At 32.9% G+C, this 24,381-nt stretch overlaps 1 protein-coding gene and 1 pseudogene across 1 annotated transcript; one reads left to right on the top strand and one right to left on the bottom strand.

Annotated features, from left to right (window-relative positions):
• Window positions 1-4,559: 4,559 nt before the first annotated feature.
• Window positions 4,560-5,153, bottom strand: LOC110655957 (uncharacterized). Its single transcript, XM_021812463.2, has one exon. It carries the CDS (start codon window positions 5,151-5,153, stop codon window positions 4,560-4,562), a length of 594 nt encoding a protein of 197 aa, XP_021668155.2.
• Window positions 5,154-6,291: 1,138 nt separating this feature from the next.
• LOC131181896 (small nucleolar RNA R71) lies at window positions 6,292-6,392 on the top strand (annotated as a pseudogene).
• The last annotated feature ends 17,989 nt before the right edge of the window (window positions 6,393-24,381 follow it).

Here is a 24,381-nt window from a genome sequence, read left to right as displayed (position 1 = left end):
CAGTAGTAACAGCTACTTGGGTTTAATAATGGATATTAATTATGTCTCCCATTAATAATGGTTAGTAGGGTAAGACTACATGAGTACTCATTAGCTAGCTAGCCCTTCCCTCATTAATAACGGTTAGTGAGGTTAAGATTGCTTTGTCGTGGTGTACAACACAACACTGATTGTGAAATTTTGTGTCATGGCGTAAACTGTGTATTGATGTGGCAACACTAATGTTTTGTGAATTATGATTTATGAAGTGTGATTTCTCATTTAAAATGTTATTCCAATAAATGGCTCTTATAGACTTAAAACTATTATGAAGTTTTCATACTTAAGAAAAATGTGATTTATTATGCTTTGACAAGTTTTACCTTAAGTTCTAAAGTTATTAGTTGTGCACCATTGAGTGATATACTCAGTGATAGCTTATTATGCTATCGCAGGTAAGGGAAAGGAGAAGGCTGCTGAGTAAGAGACTTGGAAGCAGCATTTTGTTTGGATTGTGGGTATATATATAGTAGGTATACCCCTATAATTCCTTTTGATGTATTTTATAACTATATGTATGATGTACGAACATTGAGCAGGTTGTATTAAAAAGCATTTTGGGTTTGTAAATATTTGTACTTCATTTTGAGACTTATGCAAATGTAACTTTTATAATATTAAGTTTACTTTCTCTAATGAATGTAAGACTTTAAATGTAAATGTATTAATATCATGCTTATGAAATGGATTGAAACAAATCTTTTACTTGAGTTACATTGTGGTTTCAAATAGGTATAAAATGTGTTTTGTTAAAGTTTTGACTACCGCCACTATGCAGTTTTCCGCAAAACAAGAATAAAATAAAATGCTATGTTTTGTTTAAAATCCCTTCTAGTATATTTAATGGGTTATCAGTAGGTGTAGTTCGATAATTCATTAGGAATACTATGGGAACATGCCATGCCTTACAAGGGATAAGGTGTGACATTCTGACCTTCCTAGAGTGAGTTATGCCCATTTGAACATTTACTGTTCATATGGTCATTTTTCTAGGGTCCAGCAGGTGGTTACCCTGATTCAGGCAAATTTTAGGTCATTTAGGTTCAGTTTGTCGATAGGGTCTCTTCATGAAAAATGTGGCATTATGTCTTAGGTTCAATGTCCAATTGGCCTCACACCAATTGGAGCAATGTGGCTCTACTTACGGCTGCTTACTAGACTCATAAGTCTAAAATCCTGCATAAGAAATTCAGGACTTCCAATCTTAACTCCTCCCAACTACCAAACTTCAAACCACATTCATTACACTTCAACTAGTACAATGTCAATTAGGCATCAATTCACAAAACCCTTAATTTTGGGTCAAAACCCTAACTATCAAAACCGCTTCTCATGCAAACTCCTACCAAGTCAACATAACTATCTTGTAAACTCATCAATAACACTACTAGGCAAGTTAATTCAATCAAGAATTATCAAACCCCAATTCCCCTCATGGCTAACAAAATTTTTGTTCTTCATATACTCCTCATATTCTTTCAATTTCATATAATTTCAACTCCTTTTAACATGCTTACCATGATTAAAGAAGAGAGGTAGGGATAATCTTGCACTAACTTTATGTTGACCATTCTTTGACTTGCTAAACTTCAAGATTTCCTTCAATTCTTGGTTACCTATGGCTTTCTTAAGGTGTAGAATCAATTTATAGTGAAGATAAGTAGGAGTTTCAGTGTGAGAATGGGAGGGAAATCAAGCTTGGAAAGCTTGAAAATGGAAGAAGCTCTCTCCCATGGTGGTTCAGCCTAGTTGAAGATGAAGAAGAAGAAAAAATTCATTTAATGCAATCTTGTCTTCTTATGGCTATATTTATCCATATAATTTTAATTAATTTAAATTATAAGTAATTTAATTTTTTAACTTTTCAAATAATTCCACCTATTTCCTCTCTTCACTTTCCATATAGCTTCATGTTTTCAATAGATTGTCAAAATTTGTAATGTCACTTATTTTAATAGACATTTAGGTCAAAAGTCAACTCTAGGTATCAAATGACTAGAATGCCCTTCATCGGGATATAGTCAATCTTTTTCGGTAATACTGATTAAGTCCATAACCCGATGGCCACTTTGATTTTTATACTGCTTATTCAATTTATTTTCATCTTATTTTTTGCCCTCAAACTAACTTTAAATAGTACTATTCACTGACTGAATATGGCACAATTCAGAGCATAAAAGTTTGGGATGTTACAACTCTAGCATCGTTTATTGGTGTAGCTATTGCTTCTATCCATTTTGATATGTATTCAACACTAACCAAAATATACTTGTTGCCGAACGAAGATGGGAATAGACTCATAAAGTCTATTCCCCACACATCAAATAGTTCTACTTCAAGTATACCATGCAATCGCATCTCATTCCTTCTTGAAATGTTTCCGATCCTTTGGCATTGATCACATGTCAGTACAAAGTATCGCACATCTTTGAATAGATTTGGCCAGTAGAACCCTGCTTGTAAGATCTTAGCTACTATTCTAGTTGTACTTAAGTGTCCTGCATAGGGTGACGGGTGGCAGTGTTGCAGTAGACTCTTTATCTCCTCCTCTGGTATGCATCTTCTTATTAGCCCATCATAACATCTTTTGAATAGCAGAGGTTCCTCCCAGGTATGGTCTCTTACATCATGTAGAAATTTCTTTCTTTGCTAGTAGGACATGTTAGGTGGCAAAACCCTGCACACAAGATAGTTAACAATATCAGCATACCATGGGGTTTGGGAAATTGCAAATAAGTTCTCATCTGGAAAGGAGTCATCAATTAGCAAATTATCAGAGCTATCCCCATATTCTTTTTGTTTGAGCCTGGATAGATGGTCAGCTACCACATTTTCAGTTCCCTTTCTATCTTTGATCTCAAGGTCAAATTCTTGTAGAAGTAAAATATATCGTATCAACCTTAGTTTTGCTTCTTTCTTGTTCAAGAGGTACCTAATGGCAGTATGGTCTATGTAGATAACAACTTTGGAGCCAACCAAGTAGGACCTAGATTTGTCAATAGCAAACACAACTATTAAAAATTCTTTTTTTGTGGTTGCATAGTTGACTTGTGCATCATCAAGTGTTTTGTTGGCATAGTAGATGGAATGAACTTTCTTTTCTTTTCTTTGTCTAAGCATTGCCCCTACTACATAATCACTTGCATCGCACATTATTTCAAATGGCAGTTCCTAATCTGGTAGTTGCATAATTGGTGTTGAAATTAGTGCTTATTTTATCTTGCAAAATGCAGCAAGGCAACTTTTATCAAAGTCAAAAGGAACATATTAACTCAGCATATTAGTTAACGGCTTTGCTATTTTGGAGAAATCTTTGATGAATCTTCTGTAGAAGTCCGCATGTCCCAAAAAGCTTTGCACTTCCTTGATTGATGAAGGTGGTGGCATTTTTTCAATGATCTCAAATTTTGCCTTATCTACTTCAATTCCTCTTTCTGAAACCAAATGCCTAAGGATTATGCTTTCTCTTATCATTAAGTGGTATTTTTCCTAATTTAGAACCAGATTTGATTCCTCACATCCTTGTAACACTTTAGAAAAATTAATTAAACATTCATCAAAGTTAGCTCCATAAACAGAAAAATTGTTCATAAAAACCTCCATTATATTCTCAATGTAATCAGAAAAAATAGCCATTATACATCTTTGAAAAGTCACGGGGGCATTACAAAGACCAAAAGGCATTCTCCTATATGTAAAAGTTTCATAAGGGCAAGTGAATGTGGTCTTTTCTTGGTCCTCAAGGTGAATGGGAATTTGGAAAAACCCAAAATACCCATCTAGATAACAAAAATAAGAATGTTTGGCCAGCCTTTCTAACATTTGGTCTATGAATGAAAGAGGAAAATGATCCTTCCTAGTGGCCCTATTTAATTTTCTATAGTCAATGCACATTCGCCATCCAGTAACTACCCTAGTAGGTATCAGCTCATTATTATCATTTTTTACCACAGTTGTCCCACCCTTCTTAGGCACTACATGCACTGGACTGATCCATTTATTGTCAGATATTGGGTATATAATACCTGTATCTAATAGTTTTAAAATTTCTTTTTTTACTACCTTTTCATGTTAGGGTTCAGTCTCCTTTGGTGTTCAATGGTAGGTCTACTGTTTTCTTCTATAGGTATTCTATGCATACAAATGGAAGGGTTAATTCCCTTAAGATCTTTTATAGTGTACCCTATAGACTTACTATGGGTCCTAAGCTTCCCTAAGAGCTTTTCCTTTTCTATAGTATTCAAGCTAGCATTTAAAATAACAGGATGTTTAGAATTAAGGTCCAAGAATGCATACCTTAGTGTAGAGGGAAGAGGTTTCAATTCTACCTATTTTGTTTCTTCTTGTGGCTTGTTTTTGGGCTGCTCTTCTTGTAGCTTTTCTACTAGAAGTGCTTGGGCCAAGGGTAGAGGTGGGTTAGCTTTAAAAAATTGCATGTATGCTGTAATTTCCTTGTTTTCATTCTCCATTGTGTGGCCATGCAATATGCAAGCTTCAAAAGGGTCTTTGAGATATCTCTTTTAAAATTCTTTCTCAACTAGCTTGTCTATAATGTTAACCCTTAAACATTCATCAGATTCAGACTTGTGCTTTATTGCTTGAAATAGGTTGAATTCCACTTCTTCATCTCCTACTTTGAGAGTTAAGCACCCATTTTTTACATCTATAATTGCTCCAATGGTTGCCAAGAAAGGTCTTCCCAATATTTTGGGGATTTGGACATCTTCTTCTATTTCCAGGACAATGAAATCTACGGGAATAAAAAATTTGCCTACCTTGATAGGGATGTTCTCTAAGATGCCAATTGGATATTTGATAGACCAGTCTACTAATTGTAATGAGATAGTAGTTGGCCTCAGTTCTTTAACATTCAGCTTTTGGCATATAGATAAGCGCATTAGGCTCACATTGGCGCTGAGATCATAGAGGGCTTTGTCTATGTTCATGTTACCAAATGGGCACGGTATAAAGAAGCTTCTAGGATCTTTCAACTTTAGAGGCAGCTTGTTTTGCAAGATGGCACTACATTTCTCTATTAGAATAACTGTCTCATAGTCTTTCAGCCTTCTTTTCTCAGAAAGAATTTCCTTCAGAAATTTTGTATAGGATGGCATTTGGGATAATGCTTTTATAAAAGGAATGTTGATGTAAAGTTTCTATAAAACTTTTAAAAAATTTCCAAACTGCTTATCCAATTTGACTTTCTGGAATCTTTGAGAAAAAGGTAGAGGGGCTTGGTAGGGTTCTGGCAATTTCTTTTTCTTCCTTTCCTCTTCTTCCTTAACTTCTTTAACTTGCTTCTCTTCCTCTTCTTCTTGGGTTTAAGAATTTTCAGAGGTTTCTCCCTTCTATTTTTACTTCTTTTTCTAGTTTTTGTTCCTGTAATATTCTCTTACTCCTCAATGTAACTGCTTTGCAGTGCTCTTTGGGGTTCATCTCTGCTTGACTAGGTAATTTTTTGATCTGTTTGCTTGAAGGACTAGCTTACTGGGCAATCTAATTTTCAAGCATTTTATTATGGGTGGCTAATTAATCCATTCTGGAAGCTAGTTATTCCACTCTGGAAGCTAATTGTTTGATCATCTCATTCTGCTATTGTTGTGATGCTAAAAAGCTCTTTATCATGGATTCCATAGTCAACATTGATTTTGGCTATTGAGATTAAGGAGGTAGTGGTGGTGGTTGCTGCATTAAATTCTATCCTCTATTTTGAAAACATGGTGGTGGTGGCCTATACCCTTATTATTTGTTTATGGGCTGATTTTGCAAATTCTACGAGTTTGACCATGAGAAATTTGGGTGGTTCCTCTATCCAGGGTTATAAGTATTAGAATAAGGGTTATTGGCCTATTTTTTGTTGAAGTTCCCTCCATTGTTCATGTAGTTCAGCTACTCTACGAAAGGCTCACTATAAAAACTGTATTCTGAAGTTACTTAACCTCCTCCACAGCTGTTACAGTATTGATTACTTGCCCCTATTACATTGGCCTGCATTCTATCAAGTTTTTTTGTGAGCTGGTCAAACTGAGCGTTAATCATGCAGAAGGCATGCAATTCTAGGACCCTTGCTATTCTCCTTATATCTCCCCTCTCATTTGACCACTCAAATTATGATATGCAACCCATTTCAGCAGTTCTAAAGCTTTAGCAACTATTTTCTCCATTAGGTCTCCTCCAGCTACCGAATCAACTAAATTCCTTATGAATAGTAATAAACCAGTATAGAAATTTTGGACAAGGAGCCAATCTTCTATGCCATGGTGCAGACATTTCCTTTGAAAGTCTTTGTATCTCTCCCATGCATCATAGAGTGACTCTCCTTCCTTTTGTCTGAAGGTGTTCAGTTCTAGCCTCAATTTTGCAGTTTTTGTAGCTAGGAAGTACTTGGCTAGGAAGGCTTGTGAAAGGCCTTCCCATGTGGTGAATGTACTAGCTAATTGAGAGAGTAACCACTTCCTTGCCTTATCTCTTAGTGAGAATGGGAATGCTCAGAGTCAAATAGCTTGATCAGAAACCCCATTCATTTTAATAGTTTCACACAGAGCATGAAAGCACTGTAGGTGATAATGTGGATCTTCCATAAGTGAGCATCCAAACTGGGTTTGTTGGATCATTTGGAGCCATGCTAGTTTGAGTTTAAAATTGTTGGCCTCGATTGTGGGCTTGGTAATATTGGATTAGAATCCTTGGATATTAGGGGCTCCATAGTCTCTCAGGGATCTTAGTCTATTATTGCTATTATTGGCCATGACTGGAACTTCAAGGAATTCAGGTTCAGGTTCTGGCTCTTGGTTTCTCCTTTCTCTCCTGATGGTTCTTAGAGTCTTGTCTATTTCAGGATCCAATTCTAGCAATTCTTCTTCCGGTTTAGTTGTCTTGATCATAAATCGAATTCTGCACTAGAAAAATAGTAAGATAGGAATAGGTAAATCTAAAATAACAAAAAAAATAAATATTTAAATTAGCTAAATTGCCTATCATTTAATATTACTAAATTCCCTAGCAACAGCACCAAAAACTTATTTGCTGGTTTTACAACCACCGCAAGTGAATGAATCGCTAACAAGTAATAAAGTGATGAGTAGAATATCATTCCCACGATGAATTATAGGCATAAGTACCAAACTACACAATAATTTTGACTGTCTAAACTTTCAAAGATTATAAGGGAGTAAATTTTAATCTATAGCTGAATAACTCTAAAAAACCAAAGAAAATAAATCTAAGAACTTAAAGAGAATTCTAATTGGGTGAAAAATTTTAGAATTTTAGATTTCACATCTTAACCCTATTATGATTTTAACCTTGCTTTATCAATGGATTGAGTGTTGTTACGTTGATGGAAATTAATCCTAAAATATCCTAGATCCTTTCTTAAGGTATTCTTTCTCAAAGTATCTAAGGTGTATTTCAATTAGGCGTAAACCCTACTTTCGTGGTGATTAGTCCTTATCAAAATCCTTTAAGATCTATGAGTAATTATGAAACTCTACAAAGGTCATCAGCTTATCTCTAGGTCAGATTTCCTAGGTTCAAAATTTTGAATTTCCAATATTAATCTTCACCTTTCAGTTATTCAATTAATATCTTATATTATAACTAATGCCCTGTTTGGCATTGAGTTTCATAGCCTTAAACTGCTTTTCTGAATAAAAGCATTATTTTAGATGCTGTTGAGAAAAGCAGTTTGAAAAAAGTTATTTTGTTATTTTAGTATTCTTATGACTAAAACTGATCAAATTTAATTTTTAATTATTTTTTAACACTCTTTAACTAGTATATTTAAAAAAGTGATTTTTTCAATAGTAGTTTCAATAGCAATGCCAAACAGGCCCTAAATGGGTACCAACACATAGCATGCATTAAGAACACAAGAGATTGAATCAAAGAATAAAACTCAATTCCATTAAATAAAACTCAATATATATCCATAACAAAAGTCAAGAATGCTACTTTCCAAATTCCAGAATTAAAGGAACTACTCACTCATGGTGAGTTTGACAAACATAATATGATGAAAATAAAAAAAAAATAAAAAATAAAAAATAAAAAAAAAACATAAAAACAGTCTGAAGAATTAAAATAAAAGAATCAAGAAAAGATTCTGCAGCTGTGAACTTGAGGAACTTTGACTGAGAGATCTGTCCCTTGGCTCTGATGCAATCCCTCTTCAAGACGGCTAGGGTTTTTCGGAAGTCTTCTCTCAAAGCTCTTCCTTTTTCTCTTTGAAAGATAGGTGTTTCTCTTCTAAATTCCCCCCCTTTATGCTTTCTGCTGACTGCTATTTATATTAGATGTCTTAGGGCTAAGATTTTAGAGTCCCAAGGGCAATAGGAGTCCAATTGGTATGCCAAAATAGGAGTTGGAGTCAGATGTGGAAATTAGCTAAAACATAGTACACTGCCCATGTGTCACTACACGGCCTAGGCCTTATAAGTTGCTGGAGCTATTTTAGTCTCTTTGCATGGAAGATAGAATATTACATGGGCTTTTGATGTTTACACGGGTCAAATTACACAGCCCATACACTGTGTAGATTCCTTTTACTACTTCAAGCCTTGATGATAGAGAGTTACACGAGACAATGGATGGTTACACGAGTCAGATTACATGGCCTGTGTACTGAGGTTTTTCTGGGACTCCTTCAATTATTGCTAGGCAAAAGGTTACACAGGTCTTTGGCTGTGATTACACGACCCGTGTAAGGTGTATCAGTAGCTTACCTTGCTTTTAAGTCCTCTCGAGCTTCCTTCTTTACTCCTATGCCTTGGATTTCCTTCAGAATACATAAAAAAGAGCAGAAAACATATATTTTAATGAAGATTAATGGAATTAATAAAAACTAATGAAACTAACAAATATGTATGCAATCATCTATCTAAATACCATGAAATATTGTACAATTGTGCTTAAAAATATCTATATAATACAAGTGTATCAACGGTATGAATCAAAATTTTCAGTTTTATCAAAATTATGAAAACAAAAAATTATTGGCGATTCCAGTTTCAACTGTAGCAATGGAACAAGCATTCAATGCAGGAGGTGAAATACTAGATGAAAAATGTTCTAGTATTGTTCTCGAATTGTTAAAGACACAAACTTGTTTAAACGATTGAGCAAGAACTGATAATCGTCAACACTATCAAGTTATAGAGATCACAGATAATGAATTCACAAGCACAGAGGCATTCGGGATCATTCAAAATTAACAGAACAAATACGTTTTTTTTTTTTAATTTTCCCTCTTTAACTTATACAAATTAAATTAAATTTAAGTCTTCCTTTTATGTTCAATACTTAATTAAATTGTCTTTCACCAATTATTATATGAGTATAAATTAAATTTATAGTTTTTTTCAACTTTTTGTAAGATATTAATTATAAATGTGAAATATTAGATCTCATTTTTAATTAAATTTATAAAATTATAGTTTTATTTATGTACATTCAATTTGTTTCACTTTTTGTAAGTTTCTATTAATATTGATACAAAAATAATTTTATGAACCAGACAAAATTGGGACCCAATCAAAACCTCAATCGTCAAAAACTGAAACTAGAATCACATTCAAATCGAACCAGAATCAGCTTGAACCGTCTATAAAAGGGTTGGTTCTAGTTTAACCTAACCAAATGCAAGGAACCATTGGTTCCAACTCGAGACTGGCCCTTGGCCAGGTCTAAAACTAGCTTTACACACACACATATATATAGGTATAATTTTTTTTTATTGGGATTTAAACTCAAGACTACACAATTTTGAAGACGATATTAATACCATTAAATTAAAGCTCATTGGTAGTGAAGTTTATATAATTCGTATTTTTTTTATTGCGCTCATATTTTGTAACACTCCTCACCCGTCTACAGTGTAGCCGAGCAAGGCATGCTACACGGCGTGCCGGAGCACCTAGTCTGTGATTATCTTATTTTCTGAATACTCAATTTGGTTTAAGAAGCCTTTATGTAAAATTCATATCATGTTGGTTATATTTGTATCGTGTAATAAAATTGGGAGTTGCAAAATTTTTAACAATAATCCGGTAAAGTGTCGTCTGTAACTTAGACAAACAGTCCTTTTACACTTGTTAAAAATAGTTCAATATAATATTCTCAAAATCTCAACTATTTCACAGTTTCAATATTTCACAGTTTCAAAATACAATCCATCATAATTTACATTCATTCAAACACTCTCCATAGGAGTTTAATATGTACAATTTATCACAAACCTTAAAGTTTTAGAATATAAAAATTACATAACAAAATATCAAAATACAACTGATAGTCATTACACAAGATCCTAAGTCCTACCATGTATGCAGTATAGTACAGATGACTCTGCACTCCTGTGCAGATCTGATGTCTCACCTGATCGTAGGTCTGCTGGGCTCCCCAGCTGTGTCTCCAATGCCTACGCGTAGCAAAAGCAACGTGCTAAGCAATTCTGCTTAGTGGTGCCAATTATAAAGAAAAATACACTAAAATAAAATAATTTAACTGTTTATGAATTTTGGATGTCAGTATGCTTTGCAGACTAATATTTCAGTTTTGCTTATTTTGGTGGTTTTGTATTTCATTAAACTTTATTTAGCTGTCTAAAGTTAATAATGCTTAATTTAACTACCCATGTAGCCCATACACTGACCAGACTGGATAAATGAATATATTAGCACTGGGTACCTAGTACCTCGGGCCGTCACACCATCGGTCACAAAGTATCTCCCGGTGTGCAAATGGTGTGGCTAAAAAGCCATATAATCAATCTGGCAATAAGCCGAGTATAATAATAAAATCCGTATAGCCATAAGCTATTAACATCACAGTGTGGCATAATAAGCCGTATAAACACAATATGGCATGAAGCTATTTACAAAACAGCTGTCAGAATCCTATTGGCATGCCAACCTATCCAAATTAGTCAACTAGGGCATATTACAAATTGATTGTTTAATTCTTTATTTTTAGGGTTTACTAGTTATTATGCAATTCCCAAGTCAATGCAAATATTGACCTTTTTAGACATCATGGATAAGTTGATTCTAGTATCAACATGTCACAATTTGTATTTCAATATGCTAACAATATAGTGCAATTTACAATTCTCACAAGTTGGCATTTATTGCCAAATTATTTATGGGCTTTATTATATGATATTGTCAATTTTTTAGTTTTTGTGTGCTAGATTGATCTAGCTAAATGTCCTGTTTCTCTTAGTTTTTAGCTTCTGGTCAAAGAAGCAAATTTGTAGCTCTATGTCTTATTGAACTTTTGGCACTGATTTCAGGTCATTCTGAGTTGTATAGACCAAGATATGATCAATTTACTAAAGCTGCACAGATTACATTTTCAATGCAAATTTAGGTCATTTATAGGTCAAGTTCAATTTTGGCAAATTTGGTACCCTAACTTGGGTAAGTAATTTGACTTGGTTCTGGTCATTTCTGGGCTTTGGTTTCTTCATAAGAGTGATAGCTCTATGTCTAAGCTTTCTATTGATATAAAATTCAGGTCATTTGGACCTATTTTGAGTAAGTTATGGTCATTTTAGTAACTACTATTCATATAGTCAAAAATCTGGGTTTGCACATTACCAATTCTGGATTAGGTCAATTTTAAGGTCATTTTCTGGACAGAATTTTGGCAAGTTTTCTGCATGAAAGTTGGCCTACTTTATGTCTAGTTTTACTTTCAATTGGCCTCATACCAATTAGTGTCACACCTTACCCCTCTGTAAGGCATAACATGATCCCATAGAATACCAAATGAACTATCGAACTTCACCTATCGATAACTCATTAAGTACCCTACAAGGGATTTTAAAACCATTTTTTTTTACTTTTGATAAGTGGTAAGCATTTTCTAATAGGTATTAAAATCATTTATTCAAAGTTGAAAACTAGTTAAAATTTTTGGCCCTTTTTATTTTTCCGTAAATTTTATAAAAATTTCGGCAGAGTGCCGTCTGTATTTTGAGAAAATAGTTCTTCAAATACCTATAAAAAGCACTTCTAATAATTTATCTCAACAATTTCAATAACTCCACAACAATCCCAACCAATTTCTCAAGTTTCAAAAAATTCAATAATTATCAAGATACTATCAATCAATTTCATTCAAATTTCATTAAAGATAAAATAATTTATATACATCATACTAAAGATTTACATTAGGAAAATCCAAACTAAAATTTATTACAAACTTTATACAAACTGCTCAAGACTGGTTTTACATGTCCACACCTTTACATACATACATACATCAAAATAAATTCCTACAGTCAGGATATAAAATATACCCGATATAACTTCAAGGTAAGTCGCTCCACAATCCTCAGCAGCTCACTCTGCTGCTCCTCTAGTCTCTAAATCATGACAAAGAATAATCATCATCGAGTACTAGTACTCAGTGGTGCACAATATACTAAAATAATCTTTATGCAGAATTTAAATCACATTTATTCAAAAATTGGACTGAGCATGAGAGTTAAACACGAAACATGAATTATGAGATTTTAATCCAAACAATTTCATTTTGAAGTGTCAAAACCAATTTCATAAAACCCACAGTTATATCATGCCATTCGAAACAAATATAATCTCAATAGCCAGAGGCTAAGGAGAAGTCACATCACAAGGCTAGCTAGATCAAATATATGGATATCCATTCAATTTCTTCTTCTACTGGCACACACCTCAACACTTCAGCCAGAGAATGAATCAAAATTCAAAACTGATTACTCCCACTAGTCATGCTAGTGAGGTGTTTAAATATATGGTCATGACACTGTGGTTTCAAAACTTATCTTAACAATTTACTAAACATTGCCATTTCAAATATACACAAATAACTTTCAACAATTTAAATCAAAAGCATCATAAATACTTCATCATAGTAATGTCACAATTCAATATTTCAAATTATTCAAAACAATATGCAGAAGATAATTTACAAAAATTATACGTTGTGTACAAACCTTAAGCGAGTCGCCTCTTAGCCTTGACTCGATTCCTCGGATTTTTTCCCGGTGTTCTTCTCCACTGAAACACACAGTTTCACAGTGTTTCAGTATCATAACTTAGCATAAATCCAAAAATAAATTTAAATTCACTTTTACCTAGCTCTAATGTGCTAAACTTGACGTTCTTTAAATTTTGTGTTTCGGGGTTACCATTCACTATACTATTCAAGTCAATTTGTTGACTTTCTAAGGCTTAATAGGTATGGGAATTCCAACTTCACCCACATACCACATTTTGGTCACTAAATTTGTTGGTTTTGGTTGTTTACTCAAATTCTAAGTCTTTTAAGCAAATTTACAAATTTTCAGTTTTGGTGTCTTAAGTTGCACTGTTCCATTGGTCATTTTTCTGTTAGAATTTGGCAGAAGTTCCTTCATAGAAAATGTTCCCTATTGTCTTAACTTTATTCTCCTTTTTGGATCACTCCAATTGGATTTTTTTAACTCAAGTTATAGCCATTTGAATCATGGCTGCCGGATTGGACTTAACCCATATTTCTGGGCAAATTCTGGTTCTGGCAGTTTTAGGTTACCGAATTTGGGTGGCCAAATGACTTGGTTAATGGCATAATTTGGGTTTGTGTTCTTCATGAAAGTTTTAGGTCTATATCTCAACTATCCACTGGTAAAATTTCAGGTCATTTAGACCTACCTAGCTCAAGTTATGGCCAAATGAATAAATATTGTTCATTTGGTCATTTTGTACAGGTCAGACTAAGAAAATCCGAATTTGGTCAATTTATTCACTAGGTTTTGGTCACTTTTTGGGCATGATTCCTAAATGAAAATTGTGTCATTTTGTGTCTATTTTCATTACCAATTGGTCTCATACCAATTGAACTTGTAAATTTTCAGTTTTGGTCCCTCAAAGGGACCTTGGTCCTATTGCCAGCAGCATGACCACATTCAATCCGAATTTAAACTCAATTCCAACACTTCCTACACACTTCATTTGGTCACAAATGACCATTTCTCACCTCAAAATAGGTCAAGCACATCATTTCACAATTTCTCATATTTTTGACTCCTAAACCCTAAGTGTCCAAAACCCTAGTTCACCAATTCATTGCATTTAGCTAATTCAAAGCATATAACCATAATCATTCAACTCCTTGATGTTCATATTCCCCTCTAATTCAATCAAACCATGCAAATCATACTCCCACACATGCTGGCTAAGATTCACTTATAGTCCACACTTTTAATTTGTTTCAATTTTCTCATAATTTATAAGCTATTTCACTACCTACACATGAATTAAATCTAGGAAATAGAGAGTTAAAACTCTAACCTTTGCTTTGGATTCCCAAAACTTCAATTTTCTATCTTTCTTCCTCCTTCTTTCTTCTATACTTCTTGTCTATGGTTCTTGAGAAGCTTTTTAGGGTTTAGGGTTAGATTTTGTGAAAGAACATCAAGTTATTCAAGTTTGAATAACTCTTTAATGGTGGACAATCATGGAGATGAGAGGGAGAGAGGGTTCGGCTAGTTGGGTGAGGGAAGAAGATGAGAGTTTTCTTTTTTTTTTTAATGTTATTTTGTCTTAACTAATAGAGTTTATCCTAGTCAAAATTGGTAGGTAAAAATAAAATCAATGATGACATCATAATTGATGTCATCCATGATGTAATAACCTTTTTCTTTTCTTCCCCTTTTTTTTATTAGTTCTTTAAATTGATTCCCAATTCTGAAAATTTCTTTCTCTGATTTTATTTGACAGTTAGGTCAGGAGTCAGCTCTCGAGGTCAATTGACCAAATTGTCTCTCGCCGGTTCAACCCGGTTTGCAAATAATTCAATATTTCTTCCGGCTCCCTAACCTAATTTTTTGACTGGCTTAACAACCTTTTTCCATGATTTTCTCTTTTCCACTATGTTTGTAATAGTCTTAAGGACCGCGGCGTCACATTTTACGGTTCGAAATTTGAGTTTATATCGACTTCGCAGTCCTTCCCGAGAAGGTCATCCATCGTTGTGACTCTCGGCTCGTTTAACTTCTTATGTTCTGTTTTTCATATTTATACTTAACTAATTGACAATTACTAATTATTTGTGTTTATGGCTTATCTAGTTATCTTAAGTGTGGTTCTAATCCCCTTAATTGTCCAGACCGACTCCGGTTACCAGAACAGTCAAATATACCAGGCTATACAAATAGGGGTGTTACAATTTGGGTCACAAATTTTCACTTATGGTTCAATTTACCTACTGCCTTCAACACACACAACCTGCACATAAAAGAACACTCCCAATTGAAATTTCTCCTCCTCCCAAAACTATAATTATACATTCATAGCACTTTTATACCATTCATCATATCTCAATTATGTCCATTTGGGCGAAATATACAAATGCTCAATGTACATTATATAACCCTAATTCACAAAGTTAAATTCAACATAACATATACATGAAATCACTTAATTATTACATATACTTCCCAACCATTGCTTCACATACACTGCCCTTAATTCATCAATACCATAATTCATCAAATGAATTCATGAAATCCAGCACTCTTCCATGGGATTCAAGACTGCCAAAAATAGCAATTTGCCAAGGCTTCCAAAATTTCTTTCCAAACCTCTAAATTCAATTGCTCAATTACACATACATAGAAATTAATTTGCTAGTACTTAAAATTAACTTAATCAACACTAATTCCTATCAATTAAATGAAAAAAAAAAACTCAACATCTTTGACTCTCATGGCTGCCAAAATTGAACAATTCAATTGCTCAACAATTTCTCAAAATTTCCTTCATCATTCAACACACCTCAACCTAAACATGAAGTTCACTAAAGAAAGGGAAGGAATTTGGACACTTACCAATTTTTGAAGCTTGCTCAAACTTCACTAAACTTCCTTCTTTTTGCTCCTAATGTGCTGCCCAAAGTGTGTGGACAAGGTTTAGTGAAGAGAAGTGTGAGAATCATGGCTTGATAATGGGATGATGAAGCTTACAAGGTGTGGCCATGGAGGTTTTGTTTGAGAGCTTCATTTCGACAAGAAGAAGAATGAAGAAGAAGATGATGAGGTTAGTGGAATTTGTTGTCCACTTATGTATTTATATCCCCCACTAATCTTTATTTAATTAATTAAATAATTCAAGTTTCAAAAATTCTAATTATACCCCCTCTAGTTTCCTTAATTACATTATACACTAATTTCATTTTTCATGGGGTTTTCAAATTTTAATACTACTCATTTTTAATGGACATTTAGGTCAAAAGTCAACTCTATGTGTCAAATGACCAAAATGCCCCTCTTTCGGTTGTATTTTCGATTGTTTGGTGACACCGATTTTTATCGTTTTCTTGATTTTTCATTTTTTTTGTATTAATTTATTAATTTTCTTTGACATTTGTAATGTCAATTACACCTCAATAAAACTTTAATTATGTCCCAAAATTTAATTCCGAGGGTTCTCCGGTGTCCTAGAGTTGGCAATTGCCTTCGTCGTAACTTCCCGGTGCGATCACCTATCGCTATGGTGCCGACTAGTTTAACCTAGTTTTATTTTCTCTCTTTTATTTTTCTTTAATTTTTCTTGTACTTTCTTTTTATTTATTTCATCATTATATGTCTGTTTACTATCACTGAAATGTAGTTCCAGACATCCTGACGTATCCGGACAGACATTAGATCACCGAAGCAGCAAAATGTATGAACTACGTACAGTGAGGATGTTACATATTTTGCCAATAATTATGACTATTTCGTTTACCTTTTTTATAAGTATTTATAGGCTTGAGGAGTGGATGGCGCGGAGCAATATGGGACTAGAGGGCTCTGGCCCCTTAAAATTAAGGGGTGGTTGATCCCTTAAAATTTTTGAATTTATATTAACTATATAATTATTTATACAATATATAAAATTTGTTTAGTAGCAATTATGAATCTAATTGCTAAGGATAAATCAAAAGTAAATTAATTTAATTAATAAATATCTCTATAAAAAAAACTAATAAATATTTATTTTTATTTATTAATATTCTCTATTTAAAATAAAATATCTACTTTTATCTATTTTTATTATTTTCAAATATATTTTACAATTTTTTTAAAAATTAGTCAGTAAAATATACTGAATTAATAACTCCGTGATTTTATTTTTTTTTCCAAGTGTACTAGTTTGAAATGAAAAATCTTATACTATATAATATTTAATTATATATAAATATCCAATAATTTTTCAATTATAAGTATAAATAATTAATAAATTATTTTATAATTTTGTTGGATCCCTTCAAATATTATCAAGTTCCGTCAGTGATTTGAGGGACACACCAATAACAACCCGTATCTTTTCTTTTAAGTATTCTTGAATCAATTTATCCGATAATTACGAGATTTATCAACTTTAGCCCTTCTTTAAGGATTTTCTTTTTTTTTTTTTTTAATAAATGATCAACCACAATCATTTTCTAGTGGAGAAAAAGGAAGAACAAAAATTGACCTAGCTAGATTACTAGGTGTTCAACAAATTCCATCAAATCTTCGGCATCATAATTACCAAGTCTATTTTATAGTCCTCAATGCTTTATTCTTGATGATGTTCTCCCGTCAAAATGGAGGGAGCGAATGGCAAAATCTTATGCTTAATTTGATCTTCAAATAATTAAATCAGATACAGATTTACCAAATGTCAAGAAAGGATTTTTCTACAAGATGATTGGATCCCTTAAGAATGGGTCATTAATTTTTTTTTTTTTTCTTTGTTAAAAGACTTCCAGGAAGAGAGCAAACAATACAACTAGTTACAAGCCTAAAGTTCACAAAATTACAACAGAAAAAAGAAGCCCCATAGGTTAGTCCTAACCAACCAAAAGGCCCAAGGCCCACAGTACTAAAACCCTAGAGCTAATAAGACAATAACCAGCAGAGCCACTGGGCCGCCCAACTTCATCCGCCGTTCGGAAGAGGATCATCAAGGCCCACGACGAAGAAGCAGCAACCCAAGCTCAAGAAGCCATCAGCACCCATATAGAAACCACCCTTCCAGAACCAGTAAAAGGACCTCAAGATTAAACCACAATTGAATTCATAAACTTTTGGAGAGAGTCGACCGGCAGAATTATGTCTCTCTATACTGCAACAGTTAGACATGTTTTAGTATGCAAAGCAATCATGGTGTGTTACTGTTAGTTGTGACTGGTGTGCACATTACGAAGTACCAATGGGCTGAAGCCTTGGAGATGGGTCAAGAAGGGTGGTCCTACTCCTACATTTCTAATTCTGGACTTACGTGCAAGATCTTTTTGTGGATATTCTACTCAATGCAGGATTCTCTCGAGTATACACCCCAATTGGCTACAGCACCCTGCAGGCCTTGTTGTTGAGCTCTATATATGTCAATCCTATTTTCTATTCAAGTGTTGGTCACTTAATTAAGTTCAACGTCATAATAATTTTCGTACGTCGATAACTATGTGCAATTCCTGTTCAATGTATAATTGGCAGCCTTAAAGGAATCAAAAGGAATCAAAATGAATCATCATGTTTCCTAAAAAAGTTATGAATAATATGTTAGGCAGTTAGGAGAATAAGAATCCATCATATTAAAAACCCAAACCTAACTTTAAAATTAGGGGTTAATATATGGGTTTAACATGTTAAATTTTGATACCATTTATATTATAATAAATTATAATTTAATCTCTAAAATATAGCAAAATCTAAAAATTAGTTCTTAAATTTTTTTGTCACGACCCAACCTATGGGCCAGACCGGCACTAGGACCTGGGCCAGCCTAAAGCCCCCGAGGCCCGTAGTAAGCCTAACTGTTCATTTACCCAATTCTAAGGCCCATTTGGGCCCAATTTCAAGAAAACATACGGACAGAGTCCGGCCATAAAATGGACTTTCCAACGAGGAGTTTTCGACTCACCCGACCTGTAAACACAATAAATACTCAATTGGGGAGCTCAGCTCACCCTCCACATACTCATCAGCATAAAAATGAATGGGAGCTCAGCTCCCTCATCCAATCCATCAAACATGCATAGAATATTAAGTTTACAGGTCCAAAATAATAATTTAGTTTACAGACCAAAATCAAATAAACATTTCTAACACATGCGGAAATTCTAAGATTTAACAAGTTTATACAAACAGTAATAATTGACCTGCGAGGGAGAAAAGCAGGTTAACCAAAATAAAATCCTCCTGTAGCCTGAAAAAATATTGAACAGGAGTGAGCGTTCGACTCAAAGAGTAAAATATCAATTTTAACCATAATCTCTATAACTATCTAGAACTAATGCACCCTGTAGAGTGAAATGCAACATCAATAACATTTTCACATCATAACATCAAAAAGGTAATTTGGAGCACTCACGCACCCTGTAACATCAATCATAATATATGGGAGCTGATCCCCTATACAGCTCTCTTAAATCCAACCTGGTGCCAGTGAAGAACTCAGCTCGGACTTCCACTTAATAACCAAATCGGGGTCCCAGCGAAGAACTCAAGCCGTGTCTACCCCGAAGGACCGGGTCCCAGCGAAGATCTCAAGCCGTGTCTACTCGTCCTATCCATAGTCCACACCACATCACACGCACGCAAACGCACGCACACTGCTCCAAATTACCACAACAACATCCATGGCACGCTAACAGTTATGAATGCAACATATATCGTGCCTAGAGTTTAACTACATAAATATATGCATATAAGTGATGCATGGGCATGCTTGAACATATAATAATATCGAAATTATAATTAAAATTAATATTTTACTCACAGACTTGACGGTGGTCACTGAGGCGGCTGGGCGGAGGAAGAAGGCTGTCCCGACTCACCTGACAATTATATTATAATTATTTAATACAATCTGACTCAATACAAATAAAGAAAAAGACCAATTACGTCCTAAGTCGTGCCGAAAATCCGGCAGAGTCTCCCCTATACCTAGGACCTACCCAACCTGCAAAAGGGCTCAAAACACACTTCTATATTCACAATCCATATGCCCGCAACTCAATCACATCACACAGCCCCTCCTGGGCCCACCAAATCAATCATCCATCACAACATGTAAAATTTCAATTTAGTTCCTATAATTGACCATTTTTGCAAAAACTGCCCAAATAAGCTCTAAAAATTCTAAAACTTTGCCCCGCGGTCCTTAGCAATATTACTAAGCTATTGCAAAAAGAATCATAATTTTCTAAGCTACCACGAATATTTTATGGATTTTTAATCCTATTTAAGCACTAGAAAATTACGAAAAAGCAAGGTTCGGGTTTACCTTTGCCAATTCCGACTTCGGGAACGCGCTCGGGACGTCTGACAATGGGGGGCTAGCCAAAACCTCGGTCCAATTCGGAGACTTTTCCAGAACAGTCCATGCGCCCGAAATTTGCAGACCCGGTCAACTGTCGAATTTCCGCGAATCGAGGATACCTACACAAAGCCCATAACACGGGGGTTAGTACATAAATTTTTCAGAATTTTCTAAGCTCATTAAATGCTCGGAAAAACACTGCGAAGTTCCGTGGGACCCACCGAAAAACGGTGTCAGAAAAATTTGAAATTTATGTCGCCGCGAAGCTCTCGACGAGTGGAGCGTGCTGGTACCCTCGGTTTTCTCGTGGGATTCACGGTTTTCGAGAAATCTAGCCCAAAAGTCGAAATGGGCTAAAATCTTCCCGAGCAAAAATCGGACAAACCGCTCGATGGATTTCGGCGTTCTTGGTGTCTATGGAAAGCTCTCGCCGAGTAGATGATTTTAAATACAAGACCCGGTCCAATTGATGGCCGGATCGGCCGGATTTGGCCGGGGAAGTCGAAACGGCGCACGCCGCATGGGCGTTGCGCGTTTTCCTGCCGTTTAGGCGGCCGGCCGGGAGGGTCGGGCGCGCCAATCGGCCGGGTCAAGGTGGTCGCCGGCCGGGGTGGGGAGGAGAGAGAAAAGAGAGAGAAAAGGGAGAGGGACGACGCGCGCGGGGAAGAAAAAGGGAAGAAGGAAAAGGCCGGTCCGATTTGACCGGTCAAATTCGGTCCGGTTCGATTCGGCAGGTTCGATTCAGAATACAAAATTTTAAATTTTTTACTCTGCCTCGGGACCGAAAACGAGGTCCAAACATTCCGAAAAAATTTCAGAAAACTCAGAAAAATACATAGACTCCAAATATATTTTTAGTTTTGTCACGTGGTCTTTAAATTAATTTTTAAAAAATCATCAAGGTTTATATTTTCGGAAAATCGAACCCGATTTTTAAAATCTGAAAAATCTCAAAAAAATTCCTAAAATTTAAATAAAATTAAAATACCAAAAATGCTCATAAAATTTAAAATTTTGGGGTGTTACATTTTTAGTAATGATTTAGTTTTCAAATTTAATTTCTATTAATAAATTAATTCTTACCATCTAAATTGATCATTAACTACATTTTAATTCGAAACAATTTTATCTTTGATTATTTTTAATAAAAAAATAATTTCTGCATCTAAATTTTATATGTAAGTTATTATTCATTTTATACTAAATAATTATAGATTTCATAAAATACTAAATATTTTTATAATATAATTATTTAAATATAAAATAGTAAAAATAGTTTATAACAAATATTATAGTTTACTAAATTCTTAAAATTTTTTATATTATGATCTATAATTTCATAAAAAAAATTATTTATATTAATATTTTAATAAATAATTAATTATAACAATTCTTATAACATGATTTTCAAGAAAAATTATATGAATAAATTATTTTTATAAGATTTAATCTAATTTATTTTGACAATACATAATCATATATATTGTTTAAAGATATAATCTATAAATAATATGAAAATTACATTTTACATTAAATTTCTATTTAATTAATTGTTTACAAAAGCATTTTATTGTCTGTTGAATATTTTATAAAACATATCATAATTTAAATATAAAATTTAAATATACAAACTATTTTTGTTAATAAAACAAAATTTTAAAGACTAAATTATTTTAAATTAACAAGTAGTTAATGGTAGAGATTAATTTATTAACAAAATTTAAATATAAGGACTATATCATTACTTAAGAATAAATCATGAACTATCTTATGAATTTTATTATATTTTAGTGACTTAGTTATAATGTACACTTTATATTATTAAAATATAAGATATTAACTCATATCCTAAAAATATAAATAATTATATTATAAATTTTAAATCTTATTTGGGCCAAATCTACTTAAAAAAATTTAAAATAATGTGCAATGAAAAATAACTTCAATCTATTTCATCCTACTCATTTGCCACCTTTGTAACTAGCTTATTATAATGTGTTTCAAAATTTTAAAAATGCAAAATTCAATCCAAATAAATATTATATCTGTCCCTATATTCTTCGGATAGCAATTTATTTCTTCCAAAATAAAAAATTAACAATTCATTGCAAAAGTAATGAAAATCGTGCCAAAAACTCAATTCATTTAATTGAATCACTATTAAAAAACTAAGGATATAAAAATTTAAATGAATTTTATCACTTTTTATGTATTTAAAATATTAAATTTTATTATAAAGTTACGCAATTTGAATTTTAATATAACATCTATTGTTAAAAAAATGTTTTTCAAAAGTGCTTTCCTAAGTGGATTAAAAAGAAAAAGAGGAAGAGGTAAAACAAATCGTGATTCTTTATTGAAAAAAAGGACAACATAGGATTCGAGGCACAATTGTCCTTTTCTAGGACAGCGAAGAAGAGCGTCAAAATGGCGGCGCTCCACCACCCGCGGCACTTATAAATTCGTTGGGAAATTGTGATAAAAAATAATAAGAGACAGGAAAACGAGCTAAATTTTTGTGGAAAATTAATTCTAATAAATTTTAATAGGATAAATTTAATTAATATGTAATTAAATTTAAATTTAAAATTTAATATATTATTGGATTTGAATTAGATTTAAATTTTATATAATGAATATTTATTATTTGAATTAATTTATATAAATATTTGATCAAATAAAAATATATATTTTTATAATAATATTTATAAATTTTTATATATTTTATTTTATATAAAATAAAATTAAAATATTTTATGAAATTATTAATAAAAAATAATTTTTTATATAAAATTTTAATTAAAATATATAAAATTAAATAAATTTAAATATTTTTCAAACGATAATAAATGAGTTTGGAAAAATTTTAATAATTAAGAATAAATTTTAATTAATTTTAAAATTGACATGAATTTTAAAAATATTAATTAAATTTAAATTAAATATATAATTTTTGTGATATTTTACTTATTCTTTACCTAAGTTTGATGTGATAATTAATATTTTTTTTCTTTTTAAATATAAAAAAAAATGAAAACGATAGAAACTTAACCATCTTATTAATTGCTAAACTTCGTTATTAATTATCAGGTTCCTGTCTTTGACGATTGTACTTTCTTTCAATTTTATTTTAAATGCAAATATTCTATTATGTATCCATCAATTATATTCGGATCAATTTTTTATTGTTAATAGATTAGAATAGCAACCCTTTGCATGGGTTGGATTCCATTATATTTCGACCAAACAAAATTTGTGGACACCAACCCAACCCTTGCTTGCTTCCACTACCAAATCATTACCCTTGCATCACGTTGCACCCAACTAATAGCTGTACTTCTGTGAGTGAAAGCGTAATATACTCAATAATTTTTTTTTATTTATATTAAAACTTATAAAGTTATGCATTTTAAAAATATATATTTTATAAAATTTCAAATTTAAATATCAATTAAAATAAACTAAAAAATAACAATTTAAATGATTTCATTATAATCATCAGAGTAATCAATAGAAGTAATCCATTTTTTCTTATCAACTAGAGATTTAATTTTATTGAGAAATATTTTAACAACGATAAGTATTACTTTAAAATTTAAGGTATTTATTATTTGTACCCATTCAAAATAACTATACTGAATTGATTCAATTTGTTTTTTTAATCAATTTTGAATTAATTAATTTGATTTCAATTTTATTATGAAAATTTTAAGTTTAACTGATTCAGTTTTTTTTATTAAAATTTAAAATTTTATTAATTTTGGAAATTACAAGGGGTGGGCTAAAAGGGCCCTAACTCCAAAAATAAGCAAATACAACCAAGAAAACCTAAAAGCCTACGAAGGACGTGACTCGCCAGCAACCAGAGGAAATGACAACTACCATCCCAAGGAGAAGTTCCCAAAAACCTCCTCCATAGCTCCAACGTAAATACCACCGCCAGCCGAGGAGCACCCCAAAAGCACAATCACAACAATAACTGAAGCCGCTTTAATAGTAGAAACAGAAGCAAAACCACAAAGCTTAA

The sequence above is a fragment of the Hevea brasiliensis genome, chromosome 7 (genome assembly GCF_030052815.1).
Source record: "Hevea brasiliensis isolate MT/VB/25A 57/8 chromosome 7, ASM3005281v1, whole genome shotgun sequence".
In the NCBI taxonomy this organism is placed as follows: Eukaryota; Viridiplantae; Streptophyta; class Magnoliopsida; order Malpighiales; family Euphorbiaceae; genus Hevea; species Hevea brasiliensis.
Note: the sequence above shows the minus strand (reverse complement) of the source record. Positions and strands in the feature narration are given on the sequence as shown.